Genomic DNA, 10,889 nt, shown 5'->3' on the forward strand with positions numbered 1-10,889 from the left:
ACTCCCCGGAGCAGGCAGGGACGGAGGCAGGCGCCCCGGCAGCCCGCTGAGGCGCTGTGGTTCCCGCCCTCCTCATGGCCGCCCCCCGCGGGCGGGGCCGGCGGCGCAGCCCAGCCCAGCCAAGCCCAGCTCAGCTGAACTCAACCCAGCACGGCGTGATGGCGGGCGATCACTCTCGCAGCCTGGGCAAGGGTAAGGGGCGGCCCCGGCGGGCGGGGAAGCGGGCAGGGCTGCCGCATCGCCTCGGCCGGGGCTGGGCGGCCTGCGGAGGGGTCGCGGAGCTGTGCGTGAGGCGAGTAACGGCGGTAACGGCCGGGACGGTTCTCTCCGCAGGCAGCGCTGCTCCGGGGCCTGTGCCCGAGGGGGTCATCCGGCTCTACAGCATGCGGTTCTGCCCCTTCGCCCAGAGGGCGCGCCTCGTCCTCCGCGCCAAGGGCATCAGGTGAGGCCTGCCCGGCGCCCCCGCTCCCCCGGCCCCGCGCCCCCGCTCCCCCGGCCCCGCGCCCCCGCTCCCCCGGCCCCGCTCCCCCGGCCCGGCGCCCCCGCTCCCCCGGCCCCGCTCCCCCGGCCCGGCGCCCCCGCTCCCCCGGCCCGGCGCCCCCGCTCCCCCGGCCCGGCGCCCCCGCTCCCCCGGCCCGGCGCCCCCGCTCCCCCGGCCCGGCGCCCCCGCTCCCCCGGCCCGGCGCCCCCGCTCCCCCGGCCCGGCGCCCCCGCTCCCCCGGCCCGGCGCCCCCGCTCCCCCGGCCCCGCGCCCCCGCTCCCCCGGCCCGGCGCCCCCGCTCCCCCGCCCCCGCTCCCCCGGCCCCGCGCCCCCGCTCCCCCGGCCCCGCGCCCCCGCTCCCCCGGCCCCGCGCCCCCGCTCCCCCGGCCCCGCGCCCCCGCTCCCCCGGCCCCGCGCCCCCGCTCCCCCGGCCCCGCGCCCCCGCTCCCCCGGCCCCGCGCCCCCGCTCTCCCGGCCCCGCGCCCCCGGCCCCGCGCCCCCGCTCCCCCGGCCCGGCGCCCTGTCACGGCTCGCCGGGGACGGTTCAACTTCCCTTCTCACCCGGGCATCCTAAATGGCTCTTAATTAAAGACGCTTGAAAGAACTGAATGAAAGGAGGCTTCTGTGGTTAACTTTGCTGTAAAGCTTGAACTTCTTAAGACTTTTTTAGGAAGGGACATCTTGCTGAAGTGGGAAGTAAGTAGGCTGTGTATGAAATCAGTTATGTAAAGGCCCAAAGTAAATCCATAGGGGGAAAAAACCCAAGCTGATTTTTTTCTTCTCACCTGTCATCCTGAATGTTTACAATAATAGCATTTGAGCTTGTCCAGGGTAAATGTGAATAGAGCCTTAATGTATGTTGTTGTTTGGTTTTAATGTAAACTGCAGTGAAAATTCTAGGAGATACAAATATTTGGTGTTTCTGTTATATTACTGCTTAGCAAAACACAATAGCAAATGAGAGGCCTTTCTAAAGGAGGAAATGTACTGTGTTCCTATACTGTTTTCTTATTCCTGTGCTGTAGTAAGTTAATGGAATTCAGTACTTGTGTTTGTTTCTTTTTCAAGACAGCCATGTCATTTCAATGTTTTTAAAGGGGGACTAATTCTTCCCTCAGTTTACAGCTTCAAAGGAATGTGTTTTTCCACCTTTTTTCCAATTCCCACCAAGTCCAAGGCCTGCCAGCTTTTTGTTAACCAGCACTGGGCTGGGACTCCACGTTAGCATAGCGAATGCTTAGTGCTCAGTTCCCCTGATAACAATGTGAGAGTTGGGTTTGTTTTATCTTGGGTCTTTTTTTCAAAAGACTAGATGCATTAAAACTTCAAGGTCAGTTTAGTTCTGTCTTTATTTAGTGTCTTTGGAGTGATTTTGAGGCTTGGAGGTTTGTTTTAGTATCGTGATTTTGGAGGGGTTTTATGGCTACCTTAGAAGTAGTAGTCATCTTCTGGTAACCTTTCAGTTGTTTTGATGGTTCAGCTGTGTTTAGCAGACCTTTGGGCTTACTAGGGGTTTCCTGGGGTCACATAAAACATAGCATATAACTTATGATTCGTTAATGTATCATAGATGTATTTCCTGTGTATCTTTTTTAATCAATATCTATTTGCCTTTACCCTAAACACCTGTTCTATGTGAGGCCACAGGTGGGGAAGATAAGTAGGTAGGATGCTCTCCTGACTTGCTTTTTGGTGTAAGGTCAGATTATAGAAAAGGCCTTGACTGTGTAAGCCCTGCATTTCTTTATTGGAGTGTAGCTTATTTGCAATCAAGTGCTTCTTTCTTATCACATGGAGGTTCATGAGCATTCTGTGTGCTGAATTCTGAGCTTAACCTTTGTTTTTAGCATGACTTGTAAGGGCTGCCTCTGTTGTGTTCTTGTAGTCTGTTCATGTGTCTTTTATTAGTTTAAGAAACAACTCATTGTAAGTCAGCGCTGATTTTTCTCCAGCAAAGGGAAGTGCTCCCTGGCAGTATTTCTATGGGTTAAATGGTTAGTCCTGCAGAGGACTTCAGGGAAGACTAGGTACAGGCTAGGGGAAGACTAGGTACAGGCTAGGGGAAGACTAGGTACAGGCTAGGGGAAGACTAGGTACAGGCTAGGGGAAGACTAGGTACAGGCTAGGGGAAGACTAGGTACAGGCTAGGGGAAGACTAGGTACAGGCTAGGGGAAGACTAGGTACAGGCTAGGGGAAGACTAGGTACAGGCTAGGGGAAGACTAGGTACAGGCTAGGGGAAGACTAGGTACAGGCTAGGGGAAGACTAGGTACAGGCTAGGGGAAGACTAGGTACAGGCTAGGGGAAGACTAGGTACAGGCTAGGGGAAGACTAGGTACAGGCTAGGGGAAGACTAGGTACAGGCTAGGGGAAGACTAGGTACAGGCTAGGGGAAGACTAGGTACAGGCTAGGGGAAGACTAGGTACAGGCTAGGGGAAGACTAGGTACAGGCTAGGGGAAGACTAGGTACAGGCTAGGGGAAGACTAGGTACAGGCTAGGGGAAGACTAGGTACAGGCTAGGGGAAGACTAGGTACAGGCTAGGGGAAGACTAGGTACAGGCTAGGGGAAGACTAGGTACAGGCTAGGGGAAGACTAGGTACAGGCTAGGGGAAGACTAGGTACAGGCTCTCAAGTACTGTAGCTGTTGCGGTGTAATGGCTGCATTTGATTGTGGTATGGAGTGCACTGTAGCAGAACTGAGCCTGTTTGGGCCTTGTCTCTTTTGATCTTTTAGCCATGAAATAATCAACATCAATCTGAAGAACAAACCTGACTGGTTCTTTGAGAAGAACCCCTTTGGGCTGGTTCCTGTTCTGGAGAACAGCAAGGGCCAGCTGATCTATGAGTCCCCAATCACTTGTGAATATCTGGATGAAGCATTTCCAGGGAAGAAGTTAATGCCTTCGGACCCATACGAGCGAGCCTTTCAGAAGATGCTCTTGGAACACTTCTCAAAGGTACTGCGCGATCAGGGTGGGATTGTGTTTCTTACTTTACTGTAGCACTAAACCCTGAAGTACTGTTGCCAATGCTGCTTTCATCCTTTAAGGCAGGTCTTGTGTCTGGGAAAAGTATTGTTGTGGTTTAACCCTGGCTAGCAACTAAGCACCATGCAGCCGCTCACTCACTCCCCACCGGTGGGATGGGGGAGAGAATAAGAGTAAAAGTGAGAAAACTCGTAGGCTGAGATAAAGACAGTTTAACAAGGTAAAGCAAAAGCTTCACACACAAGCAAAGCAAAACAAGGAATTCATTTACCCCTTCCCATGGTCAGGCAGGTGTTCAACCATCACCAGGAAAGCAGGGCTCCATCATGTGTAATGGTTACTGGGGAAGACAAACGCCATCACTCCAAACATCCCCCCCTTCCTTCCTTCTTCTCCCAGATTTCTATGCTGAGCCTGACATCATTTGGTGTGGAATGTCCCTTGGGTCAGTTGGCATCAGCTGTCCCAGCTGTGTCCCTTACCAACCTCTTGTGCACCCCCAGCCCACTCGCGGGTGGGGTGGGGTGAGAGGCAGGGAAGGCATTGACTGTGTAAGCACTGCTCAGCGATAATGAAAGCATCCCTGAATTATCGAGACTGTTTTGAGCACCAATCCAAAACATAGGTCCATACTAGCTGCTATGAAGAAAACTAACTCTATCCCAGCCAAAACCAGCACATGCATTTAAGTAACTGGAGGGGTTATTTGGGATCTCTTGCTGTGAGCAGATCCACACCACTGTGTGTCTGAATTGCTCCCAGCATTTATGTGTGGGGATGGATGTGGGAAGACAGCCAAGCTAGTGAAAGTGTGAAAGCCAAACTAGTGAAAAGTGAAAGACTGAGGTGGGATTTTGAGCAAAGGTTAGTAGACCAAAACAGCTGAATGCTCAAGACCTAGGCTGTGACAATTGGTGTATTTTAATCCAAATCTTTCAATAGGAAGTACTGTATGAATGCAGATTGTGAAGAGTGCCTGACTGAGAGAGCCCACAACCATGGACAAGAGCTGACAGCTGGCTGTAGATGTGGGACATGTATAATGCGACTGGTTTTGGCTCTCAGTAGGGGTTGGAGCTGGGCACTGTGGCTGACTGGAAGTAACCTCTCTGTACAATCATGTGCTTTAAAGGGTCTATGAAGTGAAACAAGTCAGCTTGGTTATGAGGCAGCAGAGGAGAGGAAGCAATGGAAGATGGCAAATAGATGTGGATGAAGAAGGGGGACAGAAGGGAGGGTATATGTACAACAGGCCTTTCTGAGTGGGCATGATGGGAAGAGGGTTACAGGGAAGCATGTTGCAAGAAATTAAACGTGCACTGAATGTCGGTTGTGTGAATTACAAGGTCTTAGAAAAATGTCTATGAGCTTTTAAGAAAATAATTTAGTTAAACTTGGCCACCGGACAACTTTCTGGTACTGTACGCTAATTTCTTTGGCAATTACCAAATTAGAAAATGTACAGGTCTGTAGAAGCCTGCATATCCTGGGCTGCATATCTTAAAGTACCTTAAATGTTGATAATTAAAGTGCATTTGGATTTCAGAAATGCGTAACTGGGAAAACTTCTTTTACGGTTGGATTTGATGGTCTTAGAGGTCTTTTCCAGCCTTAATGATTCTGTGATTCTATAAGAGAGTACCACTCTGCTCCTTGCTACCTTTTTTGCTACATTTTTTCGTAGTGTCTGCAAATGGGAAACATGCCCTTCTTTTCATTCTCCTCTTATTAGAAGATTGAAATTCATTAGTATCTGCATTCATTCTTCCTTTGACCCTTTGCTTGCCTTTTCTGAAGTATAAAAGATTTTTATTAATGGACTTTATTTAACACTTTAAATCTTAAACATTTAACTTGCATCTAGTATCTTAACATCTAATTTAACATGTTAATCTCTGAGTGACTTGCTTGTGTTATTGTGATAGGAACATTAAAAATGTTATGCTTTCATTTGTATAGATAACACCCATAGTTTTCAAGTATTTTGTGGCAGTCAAAGATGGACAGGATACCACAGCACTGAAAGCGGAGATTGCTGAAAAGTTTGGCAAACTTGAAGAGGTAAGAGTATTTCATGGTAACAAGCACGTTGCCAGTGATTGTGTGATCCCTTTTTTCTTTCATGCTTTGGAGCTAGATCTCTTCTTCCTTAGATGGTATTACAGCAATGAACAATCTTTCCATTTACTCCCCCGAACCTAGGATGCACAGCAGCACCGTTAGAGTAAATTCTAAGTAGGTAAACTTAACTTCATCTGTATGATGAGGGTTGTGTAAACTTGTGGAGTTTTTTTTTTTTTGAAGCCTAGCTTGGCTGCTATTGTCTTAGATATCTTTGTTCTGCTTTAAATGTAAGACCTTGCAGCATGTTCTAAGAGCAAGGGCTGAGGAGTCTGAGCTGCTGAAGAGCACCTGTGCTGTAGCTCTGCTGAAATCAGTGTAGATAGCCTGGTGATGATAAAATCTTTTTTGTTCAAGAGCTTATCTTTGTTGAGGTGGGGGGAGCGGGGGTGTTGGGAAGCAGAATGTAATCTGTCCCTTGTAGAAATCTGTCCCTGGGCCATGTTCTGTTATGGTGGTGTAATGGAACTTCAGCAGAGCTCCAGGAAGCGTCAGGTGACTTCGATGCTGTATTAGCAACTTCACAATCTGTGTCAGTAGTGGCTCTTGGCTAGTCTGAACAGCTGTTGGATTTGACTGTATTGTGTACCCATTTCTTCTGCATCTTTAGCAGCTGTGACTAATGCTTGTCTGGCTAGATGAAGAAGTGTTCCTCCAGAGAGTTTCTCTTCTGGTGCAAAGCTACCAATAGCTTTCTAGTACTTTCCTAATTCTCCTAACAGTCTTGTGCATTCTGCCTCCCCACCCCCTTGAGTTGCCAAAGTAAAATTGTTTTCAGGGTAGTCTTGTCTGTCTGATTGGGCTAATGCTGGAGTAGTGCAGATGACAAACGAGTTCTTGGGGTGATGCCATGTGTGTTTCTCTTCCCTGAAATACAGATCTATTAAATGTTAAGGAAGAATTAACATTCTTCCTGCTTTATTAATGCTTTGAAATACTTGCTGCTCCTCCAGTGTCTCTATTTTACAATACCCTGAAGGATTTTGCAGCAGCAGCTGACGGTCAGCTGAGGGTGGGAAGGAGGAACAGAGCCATACAAACTTCACTCAGCCTACTGCAAGAGATATTCAAGAAGGGAAGTGTTTTGAAACACTTCTGTATTTGGGTTGCTGCTACCCAACAGAGGGAGCTGTGTTCCTGTCTCTGCAACTGTGCAACTGCTGGGTTATGTTCTGCCAGACACCTGGTAATTCAGACAGCTTGATGCTTCCTGAAGGACTGCTTTAAAATTTCTACTAGATCATGGTAGTTAGGGGACAGGGAGTAAATGCCATGGGATTATAGTGTTGTGTGTCCAAAAAGACAAAGATTTGTAAGGTCTCTCAAGTTCCACCTTTAAAATGCCAAAGTGCCTGAAGAGAGAGGGACTAGTCATATGAAAGAAGAGACCAAGCTCTGGAGGTTCTTTAAAGCATGTGAAACTTGGATAACCATGGCACTTGAAACATACCAGAAACATAAATGTAACAGAACTTGCTGTGTTCTTTGTGGCCTCGCTTTCTGTGCTGAGCTGTGGGGATCTTTCTCTGTGGATTTTACACTTGTTTCCTGTTTCCTTTGCACCTGGAATCATATCCAGTTCTAGATGTAATGTTAGAAATGTTTTCCTGACACCACTTGGCCCCAACTGCCATGGGAAAAAGAGTCCTTGCTAAAACAGTGTTCTAGTTTACCTGGATGTTAAATTTAGCTGGATTTATTGCTCAAGAAATGTACGTGCATTTTCATGTTTGGTTAGTCTGTGCCACTAATGCTTTTTGACAAGTAAGACATCATGAACTGACAGATTCTGAGAGCTAAATTCCTTTTTGTTTGTGCACAAGCTGCAGCTCGCTAGTGATTCATAGTTTGTGACAGTTTTTGAACCACTGGAGAAGATCTGGAATGACAGTGTATGAAATAGTTAAGCTTGATACTACAGCTGACTAGCTCTGACTCCCACGATACTGTGCGCACAGGAGAAACATGCGGTTCCTGCATTATTTGCTGTCTGATCCCTTCAGTATGCCTACATTCCACTATGAGGTGGGAATGTTTTGTTACTGTATTATCCTGCTGCGGTAATTTTCCTTCTGAGGGTAGTTGTCACCTCTCACCCTTCACAGATTCTGTCCAAACGCAACACTGTGTTTTACGGTGGGGACTCAATCTCCATGATTGACTACATGATCTGGCCGTGGTTTGAACGTCTGGAACCATTCCAGCTGAAGGAGTGAGTACCTCGCCTGGCTTCTAGTGCATACTGAAGTGCCTCAGCATAAATATTATTTGCATACACTCTGAAGAAAGTTTGTATTGTGTTACAGTTTGGGGGAAGCATCTTCTCATAAGAGAGATTAATTGTTCAGGGATCTTCTGAGAACAGGCTTTCTTTCACAAGGTCTGTTTTCCCACCAAATAATTGTGACAGATCTGGAAGAAGTGGTCAAAATACAGGACTTTCAGCCCCTAATATCACAGATGAAAATCGTCTTTATTTGAAGGGGGTGGAGTTATGAAGGCCTAGGTTCAAATTTCTTGGTCTAAAACCTCAGACTTGAAATGCAGTCTTCTGCTCCTCTTTAGAAATCCTAGGTTGACAAAGGAGGGTGATCTTTGTCTTGAGATGGGTAAACTGTATGCTACCTTGCTGTAGCTAATAGGTCTGTCCCTCTTGAAATAGCATTTTTTAGTATGTCAATAAATGTCTTGGTCTGTTATGTCCTGAAACAGCTCTGGTTACCATGGTATTGTGTTAATGTATAGGGAAATGGTATCAAAGGAAAACTGTTTTATAGCTGGCTTAAAACAGGTCTAAAGAGTCAGCTTGTATGGGGAAGTGGGTGATAAACGTGGAGGATGAATATAGAACAGTTAGTCTCACCCTGGTGCCTGAAGCATTCTCGAAGAACAAGAAAGGTGCCAGGGAATCCTTAGCACTGAAGAACAAGATAGATTCAGGGAATCCTTCGCATTGAAACTTCTAGCACTGTAAAATGATGGCTTTGCTGATGGATTGGTGACTGACTTCGTCTCCTGTGTCGCCCTTGATTGGAAGGGACCATAGGTCTATAGTCATGAAGGTATTTGAATGATTGAGGATCTGAGCCATTGCATGTTAAGAAAAGATGCTACCTGGAGAAGTTATGCATTAACTAAACTTGTGAGTTGGAGATTGTAATGTAAAGTACTTGGGTCAGTCTGTCAGAAGAGAATGAAAATAACAAATTATATTGTTAAGCTTTTCAATTTGCCACACTTTGTTTTTTTTCAAAGGTGTCTGGGTTTACAGATTTAGTCTGTTAGTCAAGTCCTCAGTTTCCCCAATAGACTGTGTCTGTGTTTTGAGCTGCTGGGTTGCAGGGTAATACAAACTGCACAGCTTGTCTTGGTACGTAAGAGAGAGGAGAGAAGAGGTTCATGAGTTGTGGAGGAGGACTCAACCACTGCACACAGTATTTATTTCAAGAATCGCCATTAACAAAGCGTTCCAGAGGGAGGCAGTATTGAACAAGCCTCTGCCCTCAACTCAGAGCAGATCATAAGAGCAGCTGTGTTTTTCTGCAGCAGGGATAACGTAGGCAAAAACATGCTGATATCTTGCACAAAAAGTGCTCATTTTTGGGTTGTGTTTTTTCTTTTGGTTGGTTTGTTGGGTTTTTTTTAGCTTTGCAATGTGCACAAGCTCTGTAAGAATTCCTTCAATTTCCAAATGCTAGTCTGTCTTCTATGATCTGATGGGTATTTCTGTCACCTGCTCTGGGCTGAACATTATACTGGGAGGGAGAAAGCAAAACAAGCAGTAAAATAGTAAAACAGCTTCAGCAGTTCTTCCTTGATGCCCTCCAAGTTTCCCATTTGTGTTACTCAGTCTCTTTCCTTTTCCTGTAGCTCTTTGAGTCACACCCCAAAGCTCCAACGCTGGATGGAGGCCATGAAGGAGGACCCTGCTGTCAAGGCTACAATGACTGACCCACAGACATTCAAAGGTTACCTCCAGCTCTATTTGAAGAACAGCCCTGAGGCGTGTGATTATGGGCTCTGAGGTGCCAGTAGGCACATACTTGCTGAAGTGTCAGTGCTTCTTTTGGTCTGAGCTGGGGATCTAGTGTAATTTGGTGTGGGTGCTTCTGTGGTTGTTTTTCGTAATGGGGAATAAATCTGTGCCGAAAAGGCTGATAAATCTTCTGTGAACTTCACTCCTTCCTGTCAGGAGGAGGATCTGCTGGATTCAGGCAGGAAATGGAAAGTCATCGCATAAAGGAAAACGTTGGCTTTACTCAGAGGTGATGTTGCGTTATCTCTGGCCTCTTTGCAGGCATTGCTGGTGGGCAGTCCCTGAACTCACCCTGTTACTTGGTTTAAAAATTGTAATAATAATGTATTGAAAATAAATAAAAAGCAATCAATCTTGTCTTTAAACACAATTTTTCCTTTCTCTTTGCAGGCAGCTATTAGTCACTGGACTGGCTGCACAGAGAGGAGCAAGGCACTGTTAAGGCTAAAACAGATCATGTGGTCTCCAAAGTTAAGATGCAGTTACCTAGTACAAACTATCCTCCCCTTCAGACACCACTACTGCTAAACCACTGAACTTGCAACCCTGCCCGCTTATCCCTGCTAAAGTCATGTTTGCAGGGAGCATCTAGTAATGGCTTCTAGTTTGGGCTAGATATGCTAGGGGAGTGTGGTTATAATCCTTCTCTGTCCTTCCAAAGTAGGGTCATGTTTATTCTAGGTCCTAACCTCAATTATCCTAAAGGCTGCAGTAGGGAGTAAAGCTAACAGAAAACATATCCTGAGCAGAAGGACATTTATTTTCTGTTCTGCTCCAGAACTCAAAGCGTTGCTATACTTGTCAAGAAGGAAATGAACTCAGAGAACTGAGGTGGAAGGAGTTCAATCAGTGTTATGTACTGGTGGTGTCTTGCTGCTGGTGAAGGAATTAATATGTTCTGTTCCAGCAGGTAAATGGCAGGATCAGAGCTTTGCAGTTGGATGTCTTTTTGAGGCTATCCTATATGCTAATATAGCAGAGTGAGGACAAGATTATTTGAATCAAAAGTAGTCACAGGAAAGACTTCTCCCTCTCTTTCTTCTTTTTTCTTTCTTTTTTTCTCTCCACATGAGGCATTAAAAGAACTGTGACCAATTCTGATGTTGCTCAGCTGTGTATGTCTTTCTCTGTCAGACTACTAACAACCCAAAGTAGCTATAATTCCAGGGAATAAGCATGCAGAAAGAAACAAGGCAAAGCAGTATGCTTAAGGACAGGGCTGTGGTTCCTGTGGTGCTGAGGTGGTTGTCATGAGATGCAC

General features: G+C 46.9%; 1 protein-coding gene across 1 annotated transcript; it reads left to right on the plus strand.

The window, feature by feature from the left end:
* Window positions 1-84: 84 nt before the first annotated feature.
* LOC104040363 (glutathione S-transferase omega-1) lies at window positions 85-9,998 on the plus strand. Its single transcript, XM_064464104.1, has 6 exons — window positions 85-192; window positions 334-442; window positions 3,219-3,441; window positions 5,431-5,532; window positions 7,698-7,804; window positions 9,463-9,998. Exons 1-6 carry the CDS (start codon window positions 159-161, stop codon window positions 9,614-9,616), a joined length of 729 nt encoding a protein of 242 aa, XP_064320174.1. The 5' UTR covers window positions 85-158; the 3' UTR covers window positions 9,617-9,998.
* The last annotated feature ends 891 nt before the right edge of the window (window positions 9,999-10,889 follow it).

The sequence above is a fragment of the Phalacrocorax carbo genome, chromosome 12 (genome assembly GCF_963921805.1).
Source record: "Phalacrocorax carbo chromosome 12, bPhaCar2.1, whole genome shotgun sequence".
NCBI classification, from domain to species: domain Eukaryota; kingdom Metazoa; phylum Chordata; class Aves; order Suliformes; family Phalacrocoracidae; genus Phalacrocorax; species Phalacrocorax carbo.

Excerpts from the sequence above, each read along its gene's own strand:
- LOC104040363 (XM_064464104.1), top strand. The coding sequence starts at position 159 with ATGGCGGGCGATCACTCTCGCAGCCTGGGCAAGG. Across the intron at positions 193-333 it reads CTCTCGCAGCCTGGGCAAGG|GCAGCGCTGCTCCGGGGCCT; the intron begins GTAAGGGGCGGC and ends TTCTCTCCGCAG. Across the intron at positions 5,533-7,697 it reads AGTTTGGCAAACTTGAAGAG|ATTCTGTCCAAACGCAACAC; the intron begins GTAAGAGTATTT and ends CACCCTTCACAG.